At 37.9% G+C, this 27687-nt stretch overlaps 1 protein-coding gene across 10 annotated transcripts in view; it reads right to left on the bottom strand.

The window, feature by feature from the left end:
• The window catches only part of LOC131688617 (calcium/calmodulin-dependent protein kinase type IV), a 48190-nt gene that overhangs the window by 4622 nt on the left and 15881 nt on the right, over positions 1 to 27687 (bottom strand). For all 10 annotated transcript variants that reach the window (XM_058972991.1, XM_058972989.1, XM_058972992.1 and 7 more), the window contains exons 3-8: positions 17015 to 17105; positions 7644 to 7847; positions 7242 to 7583; positions 7029 to 7181; positions 6841 to 6970; positions 6534 to 6714 (exon numbers count right to left, since the gene is read on the bottom strand). In XM_058972991.1, the coding sequence (XP_058828974.1) occupies positions 6534 to 6714; positions 6841 to 6970; positions 7029 to 7181; positions 7242 to 7583; positions 7644 to 7847; positions 17015 to 17105 (1101 nt within the window). The remainder of the gene's footprint in view (positions 1 to 6533; positions 6715 to 6840; positions 6971 to 7028; positions 7182 to 7241; positions 7584 to 7643; positions 7848 to 17014; positions 17106 to 27687) is intronic.

Below are 27687 nucleotides of genomic sequence, written 5' to 3'. Positions count from 1 at the left end.
ATTTTTATACGAAAACATGTGCGAAAGGTTCAACTTGGATCAAAGCAACCTGGACGGTTTGAAGCTAACGTTACCTTTATCAGAATGAAATGCACAGATAGGGTGATGCAGCAGACTTCACAGCACGCGATAAACTGGTGAGAACTTTCTTTTACTGTTTTTTCTGTACATTACATAGTCCGACAGGACTAAGTAACATTTTATTGATTTCGTGAATAAATAGTTTTAAAGTAATCTTTGCTTATGGTGACATTTTTCAAATCTGGCAAAAGTGATACGTAGCTGAAGAAATTCTCGATCCAATCCTATCATTTTCGAAGTTTCTGAGGTTTTACTACTTAGTTCGTTCTGACTCAACATGAGGTCAAAAACCATTATGTTTAGTTACAGTTTTATCGTTATTGCATTCTGATCGGGAATATACCCTACCCGTCATATGCTTGGAATCACTTTAATAAGTATTGCAACACCCCCGAAAAGTTGAGCATCTCCTAGGAAAGGATGCTGTATCTCGAAATCCTGGTTATCTACGTATTTGCTCTCTTCAGCAAAGTTGTTCTATATGCCAAAGCGGCTTGGCAGGTGAACATTTTAGTTTGGAATTCAGTCGCTATATGGTGCTAGCATACATGTGAATTTGGGTACTTCAACTTATTTCAGCTCGTTATCCTCTCGTTCTACAAGATCCGTGTCTTCAGAAAAATCAACCAAAGGGCATGCGTGGCCTTAGTGTATGCGTGAAATAATATATCGGTCATGTTTTATCGGGTGGTCCTGATTTCCTATAAAATTCGCACCCTCAGCGAAGTTGTGTTGAACGACAAGACCTTGTGGGTATTATCAGTTTGATTCAGTACCTTCTAACTACGTAGCACTAGTGTACATACAGATGGTACAATGAATTTTGGATTATCAATTAATTCTGACAGCCGAGAAATTCGTGTGGATAGCAAGTAACCGTAAGCATTAAGCAATTGCACAATATTGGCTAATAGGATCTAAGCTTCACATGTGCATTTAGTGCCATTATAGAGCAATTAGAAAGCCTATCGTATGCTATCGTAATGCTGTGGGTTTATTTGTTATGTAACTCATCTTGAAGTTTATATTCGGCTTTTTTCATTTCATTCGAACATATGCAATATAGCCCAGGCCGCACAAGCAGCTCACTTACCATTAAGGACGACATCTCTGTTCGAGATTTACTAAAGATAATGTTCATGAAACATTCGTATCATGTGGGAACGAAATCCCATTCATTACAATGTATTAGAAAGAAGTCAATTGCTGTTTTAAACAGAACAATTTGTTTTTTTATTCTTCATTATACGTGGTTTCAAAAGCATGGCTGGTAATCTCTGCACAGTAACAGCTCAATATATCGCCTTTTCGGGAATTTTATCAGTATATAGGGCTTATCGACTCTCTATGACTGCCTTATATGTAGATCTAAAGCAGATATTGTAACTTGACTTTGACCACCAGACCACCTTGAATATTTGCGTTTTCAGCGAAGTTGCTAAGAACGCGCGTGCTGTGATGATGGTCGTGTCTTAGGCTTGAAACTCTGTCATTACGTAGCACTAGTATAGAAATTAGGTTGTACGTTTTTAACTTATTTAATTCCGTCTGTCTAACGGTCTACAAAGATCGTTTCTTCAGCAAAGTTGTTCATCAGATTATGATCACGTACGTGACAGTCATTTTCGGGGCGCTAGTGCGGATGTTAAATACTGAATTTCATAACTGTATCTAGTGAAACTTGTGTCTATCTAAATGAAATAGAAAGCCATTATTGTATTTGTTGTGTAAAATTATTTAAGACAATTAATGCTATTACGATTGACGCTGTCACTACGTGGTACATGTGTTTTATGCATATATGAATTGTAAAAAAATTACTTCTTAGAAAATGAAATAACGAAACAAGAAAATCCTGCAATCACTAGTGCATTCAATTAACAATACGTGAATGGGAAAAACTCGCCAATGTAGGGAAAAGATCTGATATCATTTTAACTTTTCAAGTTGATGGTGAAGCCTGATTCTGAATGAATAAAAGTTTGTTTTTTTCGATATTTACAGTTTAGTTTCATCAAAACATACTGCATCAGTATTGATCAATGCCTTGACATACGAATGATAAGCTTTTAGCTTTTAGCTTTTTTTTTTTTTTTTTTTATTTATATCGTTGGGGCATTCTTTTAATCATTGCTAAAAAAGCTTAAGAAGCTCTATGAGATTAGGATAGCGTCATTGAGCTGAGCAGACCATATTGATCAGCATTACCTGCTGCTCGAGATCATTTACAAAGCCCCCTGATAGGAGTGATTTTTGAAACAGAAGTTCGTTACTTCACATGAGCGTTAGCGCCCCATGGTGGCAGAGTTTCTAATTAAACTAATCACTATCCGAAAGGCATTTATCGAAAATAACGAACTTTTTAGTTAGTCAAAATCATGGTTGAAAAGGTTCAAAATTCTTTATTACACTTGTACAATAGCGCCACGAAGTAACAGCACACCGAATTAAAATGGTTATCTCACTCTATCAAGATCAAACAAGTTAAAATACTCAACTTCACATGCACACTAGCGCAACGTAGTGACAAAATTCTGACTCAAAATGTTCACCTCCCGAAACCTTTTGGTCTTTAGAACTACATGGCTGAAAAAAGAGAGATATAGCATCCAAAAGTAATCTTTAAGGCAATGCTTAACTTCTTGAGGTGTTCCAATGTGTAAATCGGTAAACACGAGCATTTTGCGATCTCGATGAATTGACTCGATGGTATATGACACTAAAATGTATCTAAGGCCAAGGAAACCTCCTGGAGGTTTGCATAATTCGATTGATCAATATTCGTATCTACTGGATCTTTTCTTAAGGATTCATAGTATTCTGTTCACATCACTATTACTGCAATTGTCCTGGGCATATGATGATATAGGATTGTAATAATACAATAGTTATTTAATTTGAATGCTTCATGTTTTACTATCTTCTGGAAAACTGTAACAAAATTAGATAAACGGCTGCAGCCGTATGGTAAAGAGGAGGCACGTTTGCATTAAAAAAAGACAAAGTTCACCGATTTATCATGCGATTATACTGCCACCTGATGGTGGGTTCTCCAGTGAACCATCAATAAATATAATTAGGCTATATGTACACAGAAACAATTCGACAGCTTTATCAGTTCGTATAAGACAGTCATGGAGAAAGCAGTAAAGCTACTATGTTTGATGGTTTGTAAAAACCGCCGACTCAACCCCGGAGCTCGCATTCTTCCGCGTATTGGACCGAGAGGTCGGTGCGACCGGCCAGACGGTCAAAAAGTCTTTGGACAACATGCACATCGTCATGACGAAGCGGAGATTGGACACCTGAAAGCAGCGGCTGAAAGTTCTCGTCAAGAATGTCGTCCTGCCACTCGATCCCAAAAAAAAAAATAACAGGGGACCGGCTATTTCGCGTCCCCCAGGAAGGAGGTGAGCAGTGACATAAAGCATATCTCCCACATGAAGTTCCTAAAGAGCTTTCTCTTGTGACTAACAATCAGTGATAACGGCAACGGGGAGGTGAACAGTTTTGGCGGCTGGATCATCAATGGAAGCTGTCCTTCAATGTCATATATTTTGTTATTATAGAGGTTAACCTACTCATTACTCGGATTACAAAATCTTTTCAGAAAAATCTCTAACCCTATGTGCGGGGTTGGAAATTGATCCCAGGTGAGCTGCGTACAAATCCATCGATTTGCCAACTAAGCTCTGCGCTCCTCTATCAGCTTCTTTTTCCGAGTAGCCTAGATAAGCCATGTAGTGTTGGTAGTGGTTGTTTAAACTGGCTAAGAATTACACTACGGACTACCTGACCATGAACAAAATTTATGTGTTTTATATTTATGTTCAATTTTCCTTCAGTAACGCCTATATCACGCTTTTATAAGTGGAGTTGTTTGTTTTTGTTTTGTGAAGTTCAGCCACGGTTTTCACCATGTCATTACCTAATCGTATATTTACCATTACTCAATATTCGTGCTCGTGAAATAGTTCACAAAATCATGAAATCTTATTTATAAAAACTTTAACTGGTTCATGATTCCTAGAATAATAGCCACGCCTAACCATACGTGCCCATAAAATAATTTAAAAATCATAACATATTGTTCATGTATTCGTTACTGGTTCTTCTAGTATAATATTCACAACTGAACATTCGTGCTCGTAAAATAGTTCACAAAATCATAAAATATTCGTGGATTTGTGAACTGAATCATGATTCCTAGTACATGATTCACGATCGATCCTTGAGCAGGACCTAATATTCTCTTATCCTTTCAATAAACGATGAAACCAACTGGATTCACCTTCGTCTTTTTGCTGCCTTTTTCATTACTAGATACTTACAAAGCAAAAAAAGGCAAAGCCGGCTTCTTCTTTCGATTCTATGAAAGCGAGTAGCAGAAGTAGCGACTTTCGTTTTCCTATGACAATGTGAAAATTCAATCTCGTTTTAATTTTAAATTAGCAATTTTGATTCTCATTTTAATTTTCATTAAATGAAATTATATCAATGTGCATCATAGAACTGCAACTAGAACGCGGCAACAACGGGAACACACCAATAGTGCATCAGTCATCCAATATTATCGCTAGCTCTTAATTTCACGAAATCGCGTAACGACAAGTAGATATCGTTAATAGTGTATTTTCGTTCGCCCAGGACTAGGTTCAATATCGAGAGGACTAATGCCGCTCTCAATCTCAAAGTGAAAACGAGTGTGCGGAGGAAAGAATGAAATTGAATTTACACGTATGCTTTGTCCTAGGTCGTTGTCTCATTTTCGATTTCGCAAAGTTCTGGTGCTTTAGAAAATAGTATCGCTGTTTTGTTATTTTCGTCTGATTTTAGTAAATGAAAAAAACATTTTTCGACTCTATTTAGAAGATATCCCTAATCTCAGAGACGTTGCCAACAGTCTGCCGATTTATGCAACGTTTTCTATTTTACAAGATCTACCTAAATCAAAGCGGTAAAACATGATAATTGAATACATCGTCAACTAGCCCAGGTTTCCCCTACCCTGATTCGCTAGTTTTATATCAATTAATATCATTCCAAGCGTAATTGTCGTATTAATTTTAATGCTAAAAATGAATTCCATGAGTCTTCAGTAATAAATCCTAATCATGAAAGTACAATGACAAACAGGATGCTGGTACTTGAATTTTGTTTTAGACAAAAGGACATGTCGCATTCGCAATATTCTCGACTGAATTATTTATAATATGTGACAGATATGTTTGGAACCACAGTATAATGGTAGGAAGATTTTCTCTTTGACAGTCTAGAACTACCTAATTTTTTGCTTAAAAAGTTAAGTTCAATGATTGTACACTGTTTATTTGAGTGTATATTAATATAGGATCGACAATACTATTAAACGTAACTAAACAACCGAAAGGTCGAATAAAAAAAGTGCACTTTAAAGTTCGTATAAATATCTTAGAAATCTTCCAAACTGCCTAAGCTTTAATGGAACTTGAAGTCTGCTGAAACTACTATTAGAACATGATTCGCTTTGAAAAACGCTTGTAATGAAAAACTCAAGCAGTTATTTTCTATGAACGATTGGTTGCTTGGATATCGATGTTTCCACAATTCAAAAAAATTGTGAATAAGAAATATTTTTCAAGAAACACCCGATTCTCAATGGGTTGGATTCGCATTCCTGTTAGTAACTTTGACTACAAACCGACAATAAGAAGTAAGTAGAAAGGGAGTAAGAGAATTGATCGATTCTCAAAACCGATGTGAATGTTCTATATATTTATGAAGAATATAGATTTCCTATTAAGCTAATTAGTCAGAATATTTCATTTCATTCAATGCAATATACAAGGATAGTAGACACCACTATTACTAATGCATTCAACTGGAATAAGAGCATAGAAAATTGAATTTAATTAGGGACCAGTTACCCTACGCTAAACTATATTCTTATTCAATTATCACTGACATCGATTTGAGAATCCATCCACTAACTTATGCTCGAGTCATATCGATTTCTGCGGGGGAAAGACTATTTACGAAAAGGACACGAAAGTCTTTATGGATGGGAGGTGGGAAAATCAAACACACATTAAAGCTCACATTCAACTTGTAAATTCACTTTGCGACCAATGCCGGTAAATAGATATCTCGAGCAAACTCTCGGTCTGTAGCGAAAAATAAAACATAATACGGTAGGAACAAAAACATTGCGATTAATTTATATACAGTTAGTAGCTAGTCGCGTTGCCCTCGCCTCGGTATAGCTTAGTGGTAAATGGTTTGCAAGTGGTTTTTCGTTTCGTTTCAGTGGCAAAGATTTAGCCTATTGTACAGTGCTGTGTGTCCGTCATTTGCGACTGAAATAGTGTAACTAAGCATGGTGTCAGTTTTATGCTTGCAAGGTCCGCCCTGTTCTAGTGTGCTCATATATAATACTGGACGAGGATTGGATTAACAAATTAAAGTTTACATACCTCGAGCTAAGCTGCCTCTTCGGCCACCCCCGTCCGCACTCGGACGACGAATCTGGATCGTTTCTCCACTGGGCGCGATCACATTTTCCGTCGTCTGGTCGAAGGTGTATCGATTGTTCGGGATCTCATTCCACTTGGATACTAGTTCCTTCAGATTTTCCTTGTCAATTTCAGCGTTAGCCTAACGAATTGTTGGTTTTCATTTAGACCATGAATTTAAAAAAAAATATCAATGAAGACGCATGGTATTTCGTAGTCCGACAGTTACCGTGTTTCTCCATTGCCTCTAACTATAAATTTAGCCTACCTTGTTGTTATTGTTCTCGAGCAGAACTGGTTTGAAGGTGGTGATCGATGGTCGTCGGTTTGTTGGATAGTATTGCGGTTTTCGTTTGATCCATTTGTGTTTTAGTGCTTCCTCGGCAGAAATTCTTTCTCTAAAAAATGTACGTCGTTGCTATCATCTAAAATAAGTAGATCAGTCATTAGACTTACTTTTGATCCTTAACCAAGCAACGGTTTATGAAATCTATCGCCTCCTCAGACACGCTGTCAAATGATTCGTCCAGGAAATCATATCGGCCTATCGTGATGTTGCCCATGGTTTGAATGTCATCTTCGCCAGCGAAGGGGGATAGTCCGGACACTCTGAGAAATAATTACCAATCAAAAACCTTTCCATAACCAGTTACCAGTGCCAACACTTACAATACATAGGCGATGACTCCAACACTCCACATATCCGTCGCAAAGGAAATTGCTTCAAAATTCACCACTTCAGGTGCTACGAATTCCGGAGTTCCGAACAGCACTTGCAGCTTATTGTCCGGATCATACTCACGGGCGAGACCGAAGTCGATAATCTTTATCCGATTCCCACTTTCCGTGAGACAAAGAATATTCTCCGGTTTCAGATCCAAGTGAACGATGTTGTTGCCATGGATATAGCCAACCGCTTCGCAAATCTGTCGCATGAAGATGGCGCAAGCCCTTTCAGTCAAGATGAACTTTTCGTCTAACACGCGGTCGAACAGCTCGCCACCTTCCACCCTGTTAGAAAATTGAAACTTTTTTTAACTACCATATGAAGCGAAAAATCTTAGAACTCACAGTTCCATCACCATACAGAAAGTACGGTCAAACTCGAAGGCCGCATACAGTTGAGCGATTTTGGAGTGCCTCAGGACGTTCATCATGTGCACCTCCCGCTCGATGTTTTTCCGGTCTCCTTTTTTCACAATCTGGATGAATTTGGCTGCCAGTCGGATACCAGTTGATTTCTCCTTGCAGGTGTGTACGACTCCGAATTTACCCCTGGATAGTGGATAGTTTAAAAACAAAACAAAAATATTCAACATCTTTATGACGTATGTTCTAATGGCGTTTTAGCTTTTGACATTGTAGTACACCGATGTAGTTGATGTTATAATAATCAAGACTTTGGTGTGTAAGTCTATCTTTTTGTTTCAAACTATCGATGAACGTGATCATTTATCAGTCACTCTTTGCTGGTCAGATAATCTATGGTTTTACAGACGATTTGTGTAGATCTGTGTAGCGGAGTCTGAAGGCGTATAATTGACGGTGCGCAACGACTATTACGGTTTTCTGCATATTTTTGGTTATTCCCACAAAAGAACAGATCGAATGATGAATTAATTGAACGGATGTAATCGTTAAAAAAAATGAAAGGGTTGTGTACAAGACACGACTAATATATTAAAAATACAGCAGTGTAGCGAACACCATACGCGAATTTCCGTTTTCTGGATTATTAAAAATTCTAAAATAGTTTCATAGTATTGTTTGTTGTTACCACAAAAAAAAATCAAATATTGTTTGACCTCAAACATCATTCAATCAATGTGGCAAAGTTCACGGTAGAACAGAACAAATGAATGAAAATACTTCACGATGATAAACATTTTGAATCCGCCGATTTTCGATTATAATTTATCACAAAATTAATGTTGAATAGAAGAATAACTATACAACGTTGTTATAATTTTCAAATGTCAAAAGTTATTATTGTTCGGTAAAAGCGTATAAATGGTCATTAACAAGCGCAAAAATAAATCAAGTTAATAGAAGAATGATTCTAATTCAATTCTTTTCGATTATGTATTCGTCCTAACGAGGACGGCTTGCTGGTGGATAAATCTTGTATTTCTGGTCCAGTATCTTATGAAAGTGCGGCTCATACGCACGGTATAACCCGACTATTCGGCATCTTGCTATCGCCGTTTGGAACTATGACATGGTGAAATTTTGCCTGTACGCATCAACGAACGTTGACCTTTGGCAGCTCACGTTATATGAGACCACGTCCTATATAGTCGAGTAAAGCAGACGGTTCGGAGGCATTTAAGTTGGCTCTAAAATCTTGCGGAAATGTTCTTCGATCTTCTGGGCGAAGCGGTTGGAAAAGCCTCTGCAGAAATGTTTCAAGTCTTAAAGAATTTAAATAATTCATTTTGGGAGCTGAAAAGTCTTAGAGTACCTTCGTATATCACGAACTGGAATACACGCAATGCTTAGCAACCGACATTTGTGCTCATCGTTAAGACATGTAGAAATAAGTAAACTGAGCGTTTTGGACTACCAGTTAATCCAAACAAGGCGTCAATGTTGCTTTTTACGCAACGACGGAGTATAAACGGAGCTCGTCCGTTGCAGATCTTTGACTACGAAATTATTGTAGCATTTCAAATTAAGTACGTTAGGGTAACTCTTGACTCGAAACTCAATTGGTTTGCGCACATCGATTTCAGAATTAAGGCCCTCTGCCAATGCAGTCGGGTTTTCGGCAAATCTTGGGGACTCAAACCCAAGTACATTCAGTGTATCTATACAACAGATATTGGACCAATACTGGCATACGCGTGCCTTGTTTGGTGGCAGATGGCGATGACTGGTGCGTGCACGACAACACCCACTGCTGCTCAAGAGGCACTCTTGAACATAAACCACTATATGTGTTTCTGAGACTAGAAGCACTTTGTTGTGCATAAGGTTACTGAACTTTAGTTATTATATATTTAATTATTAGTCTATATCATGGTGCCATAAAATAAAAAAAAAATAATGTACTTTACAAATGATCTAGTAAAGTCTCAAAAAAGCGAAAGACCTATTTCCCTTGAGAAAGGCCTCCACCAAAGGCCAAAACGTCAGGAAGTAATCAATATATATTATATTTTTTGTTGACTGAGACAGCCATTCATATTCCTCAAGCTTAAAAAATAAAAATCGAATTTTATGTTATATATCTTCGTTTAAGGACATCTTCATGTTGAAATCGTTACTAAGACATATTTATAAAAGTTGAATTGCACTGCCATATCGTTACTTGATTTCATAGATTGTCATAATGTCAGCTCAATCATAATGCAGCACAGGTACTTCTGACTCCAATTAGCTCAGTCCAAATTGAGCAGTATTGATGTAGTTTATATCAGTACGATTTGCACATACATAAAATGGATCGACAGCTACGAACTAGAGATGCTATGTGTCGACGCTGAAACACTTGAAACCAGCGGCGGATCCAGGAGGAGGGTCCGGGGGGTCTGTATAATATTTGATTAGCTTAATTAGCATTAGCTCATTAGCTCGGGGGGAGTGTGTTAAGGGGATGAATAATCCTTAATGAAACCACCCTCAGCCTATCCTGGTATTCCTACTAGGTGTAGGTAATTGGGATGAGAGACGGGTGGGTCTGAAGAGGGGCATGAGGTGGTCGTTGGAAGGGATCTGTTGACAGGTTTTGAGGGGAGGTGGCTTGAAGATGGTGGGGGGAGGGGGTTTAGGGAAGGGTGGTGTGTAATGTGGGGAAAGGGGTTTACGGAACGGTGGTGGGTTTTCGGAAAGGGTGATGAGTAATGCGTGGGGCAACCCTTCACCGCATACCCCTTGCTACACCCCTGTTAAAATACAGAAAACCTATATACGTAAAAATAGGATTGGGTTCGCGATTTTCAAAGTGATTGCATAACCTTTCTATACTGCCCATCAGTGCAGTAAAATTTCATTTCATTCAATTGAAACTGAATGAACGCAGTCAATCAGTCGTCTACGGTAGCATTCATATTCATTTAACGCATCAGTTGCTGTTGATCTGAAGCTCGGTTCATAGCACTTCACTCACTGTTGCTTTCAAATGAGTCGCAATTCATATTCAACCTCCTTCGTTTGATCGTCTCAAATGAAAAGATCCGCTTTCAATTTTCCCAGTGAGCACCAGTCAAATGAGATCCGGGTAAACCAAAGACAAGAAGAGACAACTGGCTTCGTATTTTTGGTTATCTTGCCTTTCTTGTGCCGGATGACAGATGAGTGTATGCAGCTAGCGAGGTTGGCAGTGCAGCCAATTTCTTTGTCATATTTAGATATATTGCTATAATACATATAATAATGACCGTTTTATTAACACACATTTCGCCAACATTTATCTGGTACTAATCAATCCAACATTTTTATCACATACTACATATTTCTAGCAAATTTGGTCACCATAACAGCCTATCCATCACAATCAAATTTGCAACAAAAATATAATAGAGATGAACTTACTACCAAATAACGTTTTTAATTGCAACCAGTTCCAATAAGCTGTTATTACTAGATTCATTATTTTTCGTCTGAAATTTGCGAATTTAAGAAATTTTGAAAAAGAAATATGATAGCCGCAGTATGCTACCATAATTTTACGAAGCTGTCAAATTCATTGCTGAAATGAAATCTGCAATTCAGCTCTTTTCTTTACACCTCTACCGATATTTTCCTGTACACAATTCCGATGACATGCTAAAGGGATAAAATAGAATAGTCGATGTTCTCTTTCAGAAAGAATTCGAAAAGATTTTACTCGATATGAATGCTATAAACAGGTCATATCGAAGGTGGGTTTATTGATATGAAGTAACTAAAAGTCGCCATATTGGACTGATTGCAAAATGTCCTCAATCATCAGTTTTTGTCATCTACTATTGATTGATTATGGTTTTCACTTTGATGGTTACCGGAGAGCACCATCTTTGTTTTCAAAATAGCCTAAATTAAAAATTCCGGTATTTTATAACTACTTTAAATGATACCTATATTGATAATTGTTTTCACTGTTTCTTGGTAACTAAAGGTCGCCATCTTGGATTTCAAAATGACCTTACTTCTTTTTAAATAGTATCCATGTAGCCCTCATTGCTAATTTTAAAATTAATGATGAATTGGCTGTTATGCTGGCCAAATTTGCTAGAAACATGTAGTATACGATAAAAATGTTGGATTGATTAGTTCCAGATACATTTAGGCGAAATGCGTGTTAATAAAACGGTCATTATTATGTGTATTATAGTAACATATCTAAATATGACAAAGAAATTGGCTGCAGTGCCAACCTCGCTAGCTGCATACACTCATCTGTCAACAATTATTCAGCAAGGTACAAGAAAACTAAAAATACAGAGACAACTGCTCCAAGATGAAGGGAAAGCAAAATTAGGAACATTTGTCATTTTTGAGTGTATTTGGTTTTTACTTGTAAAATTCAGCATGGCCGCCGGGCCCCTGGTAGTAAACATAAGCATCTGGACGAGTATCCCGATTCTTTGGCGCACGATGAAAAGAGAGAAAAGGCGGTTTCACCTCGGATCTTCCGATTCGATTACTTAGGGACACTTTTCATCTCGAAAGTACCAATAAAAAATAATTATTACCAAACCAAAACAAAACTTATTTTAACAGAAAAGCTCATTAGGTCATTTGTTTATTCTTTTCTTTTTCATATCCTCCTGATTTATCAGCTTCATCGAAAAAAATGAAAACCTCACTCATACAGAGCAAAAATGTTCCTACCTGTATCCGTCTTGAGTTGCCTCGTCTTATCATAGCCTTTACCTTGTATGTATTTATTATCTTGGTCGGAGTTATTTTCATATCAGTGAGTGTTCAATCATATTGATTTGTGAGTGGTTCATTGGAATAGCTCACTTCCATTAGCTGAGACCGTGCTAATGTGAGGTTGGTTTTCAATAGAAACTAAACAGGTAAAAACGTCAAATGACCAGAAACTGTTATTCAATTGACAGTGAACTCTGAGTGACTTAAACGAAGACGGCAGCTGAACTAAACTGATATAGTGGTGGTAGGCTTACAGTGAAAGACTCGCAGTTTCATTTGAAACGAATATTTCCGTTTGAAATTGATATTTTACCGCACTGCTGCCCATAAAAGCATAAGAGTCCCATATAGTCGGTGTTAGGTCAGACCAGACTAAGTGACAATAAATTGATTTCGAGAAAAACGTGTTTAAAGTTTGAATCGCAGCATCCTTCACATTATAATTGGAAAATAATTGTTGCCATAATTCTTGTTTATTGTTTCATATTTCAAATCTGATAAAAGTGGAATGTAGCTGAAGAAATTCTTTATCCAGTGCTATCATTAACTCATTTTTTGATGTTTTGCGACTTAGTCCGGTCTGACTTAACACCGACCATATGGACTTTTGTCGAATTTGAGTTATCTGTTGGATTGTATTCTGTATCACAAATGCACAAATCAGATTACCAGGTTTGTTTAGAAACTATCGAAAAAATACCAAAACATGGTTGTCCCACCCCTAAGGCTCATTGAAAATGTAAATCTTGAACAGTGTTTTTCTTGGCTTCCTGTTTTTTCCATACGGACCTCTTTTGCTTTTATGGGCAGTATATGAGAATGGCAAAAATGTGCTAAAGTCCAAAAAAGTGATTCTTTGTCAAATTTTTTTTCGAGATCACATCACATCTCGACGTTTCATGCATTTTAAAGACATTTGGAATCAAAAATACAAATTCTATTTTGAAAGTTTCCATTACCCCCCCCTTTGAGCATTTTTCATTTCGTGCTTATATGGAATCAAGAACCGTCGTCCACTTTGGTTAGTCATTATTGATCTAGACTGGCAAAACAAAGTAATTTAGCGCCCATTTTAATAAGTTTTGCATCATTTTGATATCATGGATATCACGGTGGTACCAGTTTATATGGGAATTTGCAGTGTGACCGCACTCTTCAATCCGTAACTCCGGAACCGAAAATCAAATCAATAAAAAATTCCATTGCACCCAATGGGAAGGTTGTACCTTTCATTTGAGACTGAGTTTGTGCAAATCGGTCCAGCCATATCTGAGAAATAGAGGTGACATTTTTTTCACAGACACACACATACGCACGCAGACATTTTCCGATCTTTACGAACTGAGTCGAATGGTATATATGACACACGGTCCTCCGGGCGGGAATAAGGTTGCCGAATTTCAGAGTGATTGCATAACCTTTCTATATGAGAAAGGCAAAAAGGTTTAGTTTCTGATATGTAATATTTAAAATCAGTTTTAAAAAATTATTTACTATGAACGATTCAAGAGTATTTTCTTTTAATGGTACTCAAAGTTTAGCGTATTGCAATCTTTGAGCACAAAATAGATCTTGATGGCACTATACAACTCCAAAACTCATATCGCATTGCGGCCCGATGTCAAATCAGTCCAAAACACCGTAGAACAAGTCTTGCCTAAAGTGAGGTAGTAATTTTGAAGGCACCTTTTGTGGTAAGTTTTCTGGTTCACAATCCCTGTTGTGGCATAAATCTGATCGTTTGCTGCATCTGCAGATTGCTTGCCAAATCTTCGCAAATTATTTCCTGGAGTTCTGCTAAACGCTAAATCTGCTCAACATCTTTTTCCTTCTTCTTGGCCTAAAAATTCTTTATCCTCAAATAACGCAAACAATATACTGCTAACTGCGCATGCGATGCCATTAGGAGAAACTCAACACACAAATCCAATCTTCAAATATTGTCTTACCCACAAAATTACCATATTAATTTCCAAAAAACTTCGTCGAAGACTATGCAGTTCTGTCTTATACTTTTCATTTTACAAAAAAATTAGGGTAAATCTTAAAAATTCTTGTTAAGATTTACTTTTCTTGTCGTTATGATTTTTCGCTCAGATGACGTCAGGAATATTTTCAGATATTTTAAAGGAGCACAGTTTGACTTAACATAAATAACATCTAGCTTCTTTTGTTAGAAAGTTTACTATAACTGTTAACCAGGCCCGTGCGCAAGGAAAGGGTTTTGGGGGTTCACCCCCCCCCCCCATGTGAGTTTTGAATTTATTTTGAAAATTTCCCAACTACCTGGTTAGAAATAAAAATTAGTGCTGCGAACTGTTTTGACACACAATGTCATTTGAGTTCCGTCATTCTTGAAAGAAGTCTTCGAAGAAACCCTGCAAGGATGACATTGCTGGATCAGTTCACGTCGCGACAAGTTTCGGTATTAACAACAGTTGACACATTCTTTTGTGACGTTTAAAACGATTTGAAGAATCTTCATTCGACAAATATCTTATAACTTTATCAAATGAACGCCTACATAAAAACTTATTACAGATTCGGAAAGTAGACAAAATTTCACGAAAGATTCAAGCAACATAAACTGTATATACTAGAATTTGATGATTTGACTTTTATTGAGATCAGAGTTAAAAATATTCAAATTCATTGAATGAAAATTGATCATATTCAGCCGCATTCATTTTCAATATTCAGTGACGCAGCTGAAAACGTCAAACGAACAAACTGCCCATTCATCCATCCAGATTTTCATTCGGCTCCGATTATTACACGAAGCGACCGTGGAGCAACGAATCAAACGCATCAAAGTAGGCCATGGCACAATGTAAGCGATGATGATTGTCGTTTCATATGCTTTATCGGCTTTTGAAAACATTTTCCTGGATAATTAGTGTAATGAATATATTGTACGATATTCAACTGAATGAATAAGATGGATAGTTGAATGAATATTTTTTCTATTCACCGCGAGTCGCAACAGGCTCATTTTCAGCCTTCAAAAATGAGCTTCGATTATTTTTAACTCTGATTGAGATACGTTGAAAGTTCTAATTTGTGACGCGTTGTAACGTCACGTTACATTATCAGTCATAAAACAATCCTCTTCCAGTATATTCAGTTAATGTTGATTAAATCGTTCGTGAAATTTTGTCTGCTTTATGAATCCGTAATAAGTTTTGAGATAAGCGTTCATTTGATAAAGCTATAACTTCTTTGTGGAATGAAGATTCGTCAAATCGTTGTAATGTCACGAAAGAATGTGTCTGTTGTGAGTAGATCAGTTGCACAACAAAGGTCGGTCAGCGAGCTAGCAACAGCAACTAAGGAGGAAAAATAACGAATAAACAACACGAACTCGGAGAAAATCGGGATATCATTGTCTAGATAAATTTCATCGTAGGGAATCTCAGTGCAAGAATGACTGAGAACTAAATGACTCATGAAAACGGCCATCAGTATCGGGAGAAATTCCGCTGTCGGGGAACCTATCAGCATCAAGCAATAGATAATTAGCAACGAGCATCTCCAAGAAGGATAATAACCTCTGCGTATATGTATGTGAAGAGATGCAACGGAAGAATGAGGATTGGGGGAACAAGAGGTTTAGGTTTAGTCTATAGGCTTACTACAAACCACCACAGTACCCGACCAGAAGTGCATAAATTATTTATAAGAAATTTATTATTTATTTCAAAAATATTTTGAAACAGAACCTGTTATAAATCCGGCTGGTTAGTTGTTAAAATAACAAAAAATAAAACAAAAAACTGACTAATGATAACAAAATTGAAAAAAAAATGTATATGATTTTATCAAAGTTATAACTAAATAAGATATAAATAAATAGATGAGATAGAAACTGTATTAGATAATCTATGACAGTGATCTAGTAACAAACGATAAACTCATCAATTGATCGTTTCACAGCAGAATATGTTATAATATTAATAGTATAGAAAACTGTCCGCAATTCACTTTCAGTTCCGTTATCTGAATATAACCCCAGCTGTTATACATATGAACTATAGTTAAAATAGTGTTATTCTTTTGGTATGCTCTTCTGATGGTAAGAATCCGACACTTCCATGAACCAGATGTCTGATCAAGATTCCTCTTCGATAGAAGACATTGTCATATTTGGCATGTGGCTTGTATTTAGAACCTATTACCGTTGGAAAGAAAGCTTTATCGCAAAAAGTCCATATTTGTGCTGGTCGGTTGTCTATAACTGTACTCTATACAAATAACCATTCGTCTACTTGGACGAAAACGGTGACCAAACACGTGGGTATAGTCACACAGCTGTGCGAGGTCTCGCGCGCTCACATTCGAATCTTGAATTATGCCACACCCCGTAGACTACACTAGACCTACCAGACTAGTCGTCACTAGACCTACCAGACCAGCAAATATCGAATGGTTGTAATTTTGGGATACTAAAAACGATTAAGGTCATCTGACCCGACTAAGGCCACGTGACTGACCGACAGACTGCGACTCGTATTTCTCCTCGCTTTCCAAGTTGATTATACACGACGCACACGTTGACCGTGCTATTTCACGGCGCAAAATCTCACCTTCCAATTTCAGTACTCAGTTCGAACAACTGTTTAGCATCGACGCCGCGTTGTATCTCCACCTCACGATAAGGAAATGGCGGTGGCACATCTGTAAAATAGGAAAAGAGAAAAAAGAAAAGTGGTCATCAGCTGCTCGGTCCGCGTAGGAAAAAAAACAACTATGCGTCCTATCAACTATTCGTGACAACTCGTTACATCAGAGTAAATGTTGCTTAACGGCCATCTCGCGTCTTTGCATCATTCAAAACACAAGCCAGACCACAGACCGGCCCCGTCGAACCGAAAGTTCACTAGCTGGCAGTTTAATTAAACAAACTAAATCTGTCGAAATTAACTGCTGCAATCTGCTCGATCCTCTTCCGTTTCTTACACCCCCGGGTGTTGTAATAGTGCGCCAATGGCAAATCGGACGGGGAGGGCAGTGAATTCTCTTGACCGTCAAATAAGTAAAGGGAAGAAAATGAAGAAGAAAAAAAATAGTAGGAAGAATGTACTTCCCGTCTTTGATGCCTCGGTCAGACGCAAAAACATTCGATGGTTGCCAACAGAATAAAAAAATCGATTCACTTCAAACATTGCAACTTGTAGGCACTATACAAGACTATTCTATAGCAGACACTCGGTGCAATGCATGACGAGTGATCTGTGAGTTCGACGATGCATTCCTTCGTTTGCTAAGATTTACCTGTAACAATAACAAATGTAGAAACACCTGCTAAGCAGTTTGTTTGGTTACGGAAGCTGGGGTTGGGATAATTTCTCCATCATGAGTAATAGAGATTAAAATCTTTAAGTTAATTAGATTTGTATCACCTTTGAATTTTCAAAAGACACGGTTTTTTCACAGCGTTTGTTAAATTTTCAGGAAAAATCTACTGTTTTCATTAATGATTTTTTGTTGAAACTTAATGGGAATCTTTTAAAGTATGTAGGTTATTAGATTTCGTGGAGCTTTGTTGTGAGTTTAAATTTTGGGCATATTTGTTAGCATTGATTTTGCAGGCTGGACAGTCCATCACCTTGTCCTCTACGTGATTCGCTATCCATCGTAGCCCTAATCAATCTTGTTAATTTCTCGAGGAAGACGTTCTTGTCCATAACTTTTCATAGCCATGGCGGGTGGATTGTCATAGCATTACTGCACATACTGCCTTTTTCTCGATCACCATCTCTTGGCACTCATCCTCGAACCAATGATTCCGTCCATTCTTCAGCACGTATCTCAGGATGCTCTCCGCAGCGTTGCTCCAGCAGACCTCGAGGGGCGCTATAGCGAGCTTCTCCTCTTTCTTACGTCGGTAATGTCCGAAAAGTGACATCCATCAATCAGAACGCGGTCGGTTTGAGCCTCTGTTTGTTAAGATGATCTCCAGGTTTATCTATTCAAGGGAAGGAAGAAGGTTCTCTTTATCTCCATGTTCTTGGATGTGGTGGTGAGGTCGATGAGTCCTAGGCCTTTCTCGTTCGTTTTCTAGTGGGTAGTTTCTTCCTTCCAATAACCGATCTGAAATCCACTTTCTGACCAACTGGAGTAGTACTAAGTAAGTCGTCGGGGCTCTGCACATTTATGCTGATGTTGAAGAACCGGCCTTTGATCCTCAATCGGCACATCCTCTCACTGACCGGTCATCATCCTATCACGCGCTTTTACAAAAAAGGCTATTGTACCAAATTCTAACAACGACTTGGTTGAATCACAATGGTTAACGCTCCGTTGCACCGAAAATGCCAAATGGTACCTCTCAAGTAACAATTAAAGTTATATAGCATGCTACAAGTACAATATACGTTTTATCAGTAGCTATAAAACTATCATAAAACCACAATTGTTACTAGCTAGCTAGCACAAACATGAAATGACCAGAGCACAAAGAAAAAAAATCCATTCGAAAATTCATAAAAAATCATGATTTCGTTAATTGAACGATTTCCGAAAATCTTGACTAGTTTCGAAAACTATGAATAAACAAATCTCGTATTCATGAATCCATTTGTGTTTCCAAAAACCTAGTTCGGATTAAAAATATACATGGTGTTAGATGTGGTGTTGTGTTGCTGTGGTTGGTCTCTGGGCATGCTTAGTTATGATTCTTCTGCTTAATGAGGGGCATACACAGGTGTGTAATGCACTAAAAGAGTCAACAGTTAAACGATCCTAATTATACCACGAGCTTAGTCGTGATTTTCGTTATTTGTATCACGTTATTGTGATATTTTATTCACGATTTTCCTGACAGAGTAGTGAGATATGTGTTCACTATTTCAGGACCTTAGTCACGATTTTCGTAATTTATATGTACGATGTAGTGATATTTTATTCTTGTGTTTGCTATATAATTTAACACGTGGAGTAATATCACTCATGTTTAACCCATTATATCCTAGCATATGAAATTTCATACGCAGAACTATCCATCGTTTAACGCGTATTTACTGCAGAATTTTGGCATCTAACTGTTTTATTATTGCACTAATGGGATCATTGCACCAATATTTCATTGTGAAACAAGACAACTGCCATTTTTTATAATTTTGTTTACATTTTTGAACCGTGTATAGTTGGGGCAAATGGCGACTGAAAAGTAAGCAATACATTTAATTGAATTTTATTGTTGGAATTCGTGCTAATAATTCCATTATGTGACAAAACGTTCCTACAGATGTAAAAGAAGTGTTGTCTACCAGAAAATCCGAAGAAATATGTCAAACAACTGAAAATTTGCTGTTTTTATTTAAGTGTACGAAATTTTTTGCACGAGATATTTTCATTCTCAAAACCATTTTAAGCGGTGATTTTATTTTTCCCATAATCTTTGATACATTTTTTGTTGGAATTGAAGATATCACTGCATTTGGCTCACTTTTTGAAACCCCTGGGTTATAATGGGTTAAGATATCAAAATTTATCACGATATTCGCAATTTCCTTTCGCTCTATCGTGATATGTTTTTTGGTTGATAGTGCATTTTTACTCGAAGCAACAAAAAATCGTGAAACCTCGGAAGGAAATGTTGAAAAAACATTTTTTCAGCAGCTGCGTCTGGTTTTGTACTTGCAAATGACTTCTTACAAACAGGAAAGTGGGGTACTGGGTCATTTTGTCCCCAAAATCCCATATTTGTAATACCCTCCCCTAGGTTGACGGGTTTGACGGTATTGCAAACATCTTCAAGCATATTTCAGCGTCAGTTTTTAAGAAGCTCTGGCAGATAACTGCTTTAAGATGGTTATTGCATTACGCCTCGGTAGTGGTGCATCGATGAGACCGAGAGGGCTTATGGCCCTTTTTTATTTTTTGTATTTTTCATACTCTGCACCAGCCCAAACAGTCAACTAAGAGCCTGTGCACACTGGCGTGGCCGATTGGTGGGTCACTGTGGATTGACTTTTTCTGTGGGCTGTGTTTGTAGACATTGTTCAACAGCTTAACGGCAGTTTTTGTGAGCATGGCTCGCAGTGGAAGTCATTGTGTGTCGATTTATCGGTCGACCTCGTCAACGTGCACAGGCGCATTAAAAAAATAATAGTTGAACCCTATTAGTTGTGTTGTGTTGTGTTGTAAGAATTGTAGTTTTTGATACTAGTGTACAATTGTGTGCTAGTCGTGTGTCTATCTGTGTATGTGGGCGTCTGAGTATTTGTGACATATGGGTCAGGGAATGGATGCAGAACTGGCTTATATGATGGAATAGTGGGTAATCCTTCTTGGGATTCGTTGGTCACTTTTTATCGGTGTTCAATTCGTGCATTCGATTCATTCGGATTAGATAAATGAAGGTACGATTAATTCACTGGCACACGTCAATCATCTATTCCCCGTCAGCATAGCATGATAAACATTTAACGGAATGCAATTGTCGTTAATGGGAAATGTATATCATTTTCTGGTATTTGGACGATTCCAAGTAGTTTTATTGCATGGTACATGTGTATTGTTCAATTAATACTCAATAACAGTACTAACTCTACTCCCTCCCCAAGTTTTAGGGGTTTGACGGTATTGCAAACATCATCAAGCATCAGCTTTAAGATGGGTATTGCATTACGCCTCGATAGTGATGCATCGAGGAGACCGAGAGGGTTTATGGGCCTTTTTTTTGTTATATGTTTCTTCATACTCTGCACCTGCGCATACCAACTCTAAACCACTGGTCTATGCGCGGTGTGGTGGTCGACGTAGATTGACTTTTGCTGTGTGCCATGTTTGCAAATATTGTTCTATTGGTGGTATTCGTGGACGGGGCTCACAGAGGGAGCCATTGTGTGTCCATTTATCGGTCGACTTCGTCATCATGCATACACTAATTAAATTAATTTAATAAAGTAGAATAAGTAAAAACCTATTAGTTGTATCTTTGTGATAATCGTAGTTTTTCGTACTAGTGTACAACTGTTATGTGCTAGTCGTATGTCTATCTATGTATGTATTCGTCTGAGTTTTTGTGACAGTTGGGTCAGGGAATGGATACAGAACTGACGTATATGATAGAATAGTAGCTAATACTTCTGGTGATCAATGTGAGCATTTGGTTCTATTCATTCGGACAAATCGGGTTGGATAAATTAGGGTAAAATAAATTTACCGACGCACGCGAGTCATCCATTCCCGGCCAGCATAGCATGATGAAAGTCTAACAGCATGCAGTTGTCGTTAATGATAAATATACAACATTTGCTGCATTTAGACGAGTTTGATTGCATGTTACATATGTTTTTCTATTCTACTTCATTAGTCTGTTTCTTTTGTACATATGTTAGTTTGCTTTTCCATTATTTATGTATACCCAAATAGTATTGTTCAATTTATACACTTCTAGTCAAGCTCTTTGTGTCTTTTTTGTCTTTTTTTCTTTATTCGGCATGTTATGATTCCTTTTATTAGTATATCTCTACTGTACAAACGCTCCTGGCCTTCGCGATTTCGCCTACATGAAAACACCTCGGTAATTAAGTAAACGTGGCATATTTAAACTTCCAAACGCGGTCTCAAACATTAACCCACCACTCGCGCGATTATGAAACGGTCACGTCCGAATGTTTTACCAGTCTGGACTAATGCCTTCAGTTGAACCAATCAAAAAAGTAACGCTCTTATTCACTAAATAACACGTTCCATGGTGACATGACCTGGAACTCAAGTTTCCCCATAGGGAAACGGACTACCATTTGTACCATACACTAAAAGCTAAGCATCAGATTCACGGTCCGCGCGCGATCAATCAAAAATACACACTACGTCATTATAAAATCGAAGTTATACACGCGAAGTCACATACACGTGACAAACACGTTAATATACAAATGTTTGAGCCCTTCGCGATCATCCCCGGCATCTACACCCGCGATCTAGTAAACATTATGGCATCCCAATGATAAAGTGAATGTCTCAGCTCCTATAAATTTTCAAACGCGGTCTCAAGCGTGAACCTAAAAACTCCCGCACTCGCACGATCATGAATCGGTCACTTCCAGATGTTTCCATCCTTGATATCAGCAGACTAGGTCCATGCCTTCAATTGGATCAATTAAAAAAAAGCTCTCATATTCATCTGACACCACGTTACATGGCGACATGACCGAGGACTCTAGTGATATGGGGTAACTTACTCCCTGTCAGAATGTGAATTGTACACCAAAATCTAACTATCAGAATAAAAGTCCGCGTGACCATCCAAGAACGCACGCGAATATAGGAAATGCCACACGGTTACAAAATCCAGTCTTGTACACGCGAAGTTACATGAACGCGAGCACACGTGACAAACACGTTAACATACGAACGCTTAAGCCCTTCGCGATTAACAACGCACACCTACGTTCGCGATCGCGCAAACTTAACACTCCGGTAATAAGGAGAATGTTTTAGCACTCACGAAGTTTCAAACGCTGTCTCAAACACGAACCTATAAATGTCCGTTTTCGCGCGCTCATGAATCGGTCACGTCCGGAAACCATTACTCTCTGTCCTAATAACTTAAGTCCATACATTCAGTAGGACCAAAAAAAAATATAAAGCACATATTCACTAGACAACACGTTCCATGGCGACATCACCGGGCACTCTAGTGATATGGAAGATCTCACACTCTTTTAGCATCTTAGTAGTACACCAAAAAATAAAGTATTAGACTCACGGTCCGCGCGCGATTATCCAAGAACACACGCGAATATGCGAAAGGCACACGGTTATAAAATAGAATTTATACATGCGAAGTTACATACACGTTAGCACACGCGACATACAAACGCACACGCGATTGAACACGTTAACTACAAATGCTCGAACTCTTCGCGATGATACACGCGATCGCGAGTCCCTACGCCCGCACATACCTGAACCGTACAATGAATATCACATTCAGAATCACGGCCCGCTACAATTGGCCTAATGCAGTGTTTTAGTGGGCGACATTGCCTGTCTCGTCTGCAAATTGTAGTATGTGATTCTGATGGGGAGCCCTTCCGAGAACCTAGCTCTACAGCTCCAGTAGGACTCGAAAAAAAAATCCCCTATTTGTAATATTTTTTCTGCTCCGTGATGCAAATCATACATATGTTGCAGCTTTTCTAATGTGAAAAAATCTTAGAAATCGAACGGAACCTTTTTGATCTTTGTCCGAAATCGAGAAGTTGGGGTTATATGGCCTTTTATCGTTCATATAAAATTTTATCATTTTCTCGTGCATATATCTCTATTATTCTTCACTCAATTTTAATAAATTGTACTTTGTTTTGCTCTCGGAGGAAATTACCAAGGCATTTAACAGGTAATGATAATGTTCACATCAAACTTTTCATTATCACGAACCGAATTGTATGGCAGGTGAAAGAAACATCTCTGCTATCAGTAATCATTTTATTTTATTTTATTTTGGGAGCAGGGAAAACCCTCCTGGAGCTGAGCTTCATTCAAACTCGCTCTCCAGAAGGCATAAAACTTCCTCATATTTTGTACCAACAGATGACAAATATCCAAATGATACATTTCATTAAATATAACATATAACTAAACAAATTATCATTAACATAAACATAATAAATCACGGGAAACTAATGTTTAAACTAATGTTACTAATACAAGAATCGTCGAATCAATCGTTTTAAGACATCGCGAGACAGGTGATGATCGAAAACATTGGAACAACGATTAAATAGACGACACATACTGGTGAATGGTAGGCGTAAATTGGTTCTGGCACAAGGGATTCGCAAAAATTAATCATTTGAATAACTGATTACTACCTAAAATATCAGCACAATCAATTTTCTAATCTATGTTTAATTAGCAGTCTATAAATTGGAAAAATGAAATGTAAAAATTTATTTAATGAAAATTGTTTACATACGTATATTTGTTCAAACTGCTATTGCAGAAAATACATTAAGCAAAACAGTTCCTGTGAAGGGCGTTTTTAAACGTTTTTTTTTTTTCTAAATAATGAACTTTAATTTGGAAAAATTGTCTCAGTTTATCATATGTATCGATAACGGGTATATACTCATACTGTTTTTAAACCTCAACTTTTCTGTTTTTTTTTTAAATTACGCATCTGCGAAGATTCATTGTTAACTGAGATATCATCCACTCAGCATGATCTGGCACTTTTACAATCCGCTAGCTATTTGCAATCACGGGTGTTGTCATTGGCAAACTGTTGTGGATCTGATGAGACAAAATGAGCTCTCCTTCTTTCGGCACATAACGCTTGTCTAGCACGTTTTTGCTATGTATCTCTGTTTTGTAAAAGTACAATTTTTTTGCTGAGTGAATAATCCAAAAACTGCGTTATACCAATTGTTATGCTGAATATGCATTAGAATAATGCACATACACCTGTGTGCAAAATAATAGCACCACTGCTAGGTTAAATGAAGTTTTTAGAACAAATTACAATTTTATCATATTTTCTTTTTATTCTCTACTGATTTTTGACTATTTCAACTTGCTGAGTTCGTTGTTGTTAAATAATTTGTTTAATCTGAAGCAATGTTATTTTTTTGCTGTGCAATGAGCTGCACGACCCATTTTCTACAAATAAAAATAAAAATCATGCTTAATTTTGTTTGGAATTACATCACATAACATTTTACAATGTGTTTTTCAGTAAATACGCTTTAATTTGCAAAGAAACAACTAAATGATCACACTTTTTTAAAACGGTGCTATTATTTTGCTACGCAAGAAAACGTATTTTGATCACACACGAACGATTGACGTTTAGTGATTTGTGAAAGTATTGAAATATATACTTTAATTTTGACTAACAGATGTCGCTTCATCATAATTCGGCACTAGTTAACATGTGTCCTGTTCACATGAGAATTATCAGCTATCATATTATTTTAATTACGACCGGTGCTATTATTTTGCACACAGGTGTATGCACAAAAATAGCACTACATATGTTTTGGGTGTATGTGTGAGTTTGTCAGTAAGTAAATTTCCTCCAGTATATCATTGAAAAGGTCGCTCTTGACAATTTCATTTAAAATTGCATTTGGCATTACTTGCAAAGTTATTGATCATCGTTTCCAATATAATTATCCCATCTAAACTGCCCGACTGTACTTTTTGCCAGGGAGGAAATGCAGTAAACATGTCATAAGCTATAAAAAGTACCCAGAAATAGAAAAATACACTCAAGATGACAAGTGACGAATACATTTAATCATGAATTTTGGATGCGGTTTGAAATCAATCAAGGTTCCGTACAGAATCACAGCCAATCGTCTCCACATTGTACCGTTAACGCTGTCCAGGCCCTCGCAGTACGAACGAAGATACGGTTTGGTGTGGTTGGCCGACCTTTCACCCGGTCCAAGCTACAAACAGCATCATATATTAAAAAGAGTTAATGTCCCGCGAAGGAAAAAAAAGACATGAATTAATATCCCGCATTTTTAACGACGTTCAGTATCCGCTTTTTCCAGACGATGGCGGCTATGGTGACCGCGGTATCCGACTGATAGAAACATACATTTCGCGCTATAACCAACGCCAAATAGCTGCCACTAGGTTGGTATCCGGAATGCACGGACACGGCATGAGGCCCAGGGTGTTTGTGCTAAAAATATGTCCGTCGTTTTCGCTTTTTTTTTACGCTGGTGTGAAATTTGGCATAGTCTAACTGCTGCTCGTTCAGATGGACGCTGATTAACTGTTTAATAACGCAGCAAAGGCGGCCGCGGGCAACTCAACGAAGAATCGACACCACCCCCGACGCTGCGCCAGTGCGGATGCAATGCACTTGATTATTTTTATTACCGCGACCACCAGGAAAATGCTAATTAATCGCCCCGTCTACTGTTCGGAACACACGGGAGAAAAGTGCGAAAAGGTATATTTTTATTCACCCAGGTTTGGCTTGAGAAACGGGAACGCATCGAAGAATGAGCTGTGCGCGTGTTGTTGTATCTCTTACATCGGTATGGACGTTTGTACGAGACTATACCAGCCAGTCACACCAATATTACACGGTCGTTAGTGTGTAAATGTAAGGTATTTTAGTTAAAAGTGCAAGGTCAAAGTCTGGCCTTAGTTTCAAGAAGAGCGCCAACGAGCAGATCCTCGTTCACGCGGTTGTCGTGTTCATCGGTTCGACAGCAAAGGTAGTTAGCCCTTCCACACCTCATCCGTCACCAGTACTAAACGGATCGTTTGTTGAACAACATTGGACTCCGTGCTGGTTTCAGTTCACCGACTATACTCAATGACGCCTTCAAGAATACCTACTACACACGGCCACTGGGTGGAAAACAAATCTAAGAATACTAAATTTGTCTTTCGAATATTTTCCCCTTCCATTCTTGGTGCTCCCGCCTCCCGCTCCAAGCAGGTCCCGCCATTGAGACAAGGCAAATCGATGAGTTGATGAGATGCTGTTGAGGGAAAAAACACGAATGACGGTGGGCCAGTCAGTGGCGGTACCAGCATCTTGGAGGAGAGACAGGTCCAAGAAAAACCGACACCGACTGCTGAATTGCAAAAGGAAGCCAGTGGTCGCTAAAAATAACAACAGAGTAGCGAGAAGAGTGCTGATGCTAGAAGGAATCAGAGGAAGAAGCAGTACGATAGACAATTTGTTTATAAGTAAAAATACCCCCTGCTACCCGACGTTCTTTTCCTTTTTTTTGTCATGCAATGAAAAATCAGTCGGCCGGATATGTTCATGTTTTTGTTGTTCATTTAAGTATTTGAACGGCAATGGAAAAATATGCGATAATCACTGGGCATCTTGTTTCAATTACAATTTTAATGCACGAGGAGAGGGATCCGAGAAAATTTTCGGAATCGATAAATGTCGCATCGAAGTCACAGTAATGAAAGTTTTTTAATTTATTAGTTTTCCATCAGATTACTCTAGATATCTTTGCAATAATGTTGAATGCGGTAGATTAGAATTAGACGGGGTTTGTCTTAGAATTATCAAACCGGACATTGGCATACTTCCAATAAATTGCAAATCCCGAGATTTGGAATTTTCTTATTTCCGGAATTCCGAAATTTTTCGAAGGACGACTTATATATTTTAAAAAGGTTTCATACTTTTTAGTAGCAAATCGCTTGAACAATGATATCCTTCCATAGCATATTGCGTGCATCCCTGCTACAAAACATCTGACAGACTGGCTTTATGAGGGTTATTGCATTACGCCTCGATAGTGGTGCA

This window comes from Topomyia yanbarensis, chromosome 3, assembly GCF_030247195.1.
Source record: "Topomyia yanbarensis strain Yona2022 chromosome 3, ASM3024719v1, whole genome shotgun sequence".
NCBI lineage: Eukaryota > Metazoa > Arthropoda > Insecta > Diptera > Culicidae > Topomyia > Topomyia yanbarensis.
Note: the sequence above shows the minus strand (reverse complement) of the source record. Positions and strands in the feature narration are given on the sequence as shown.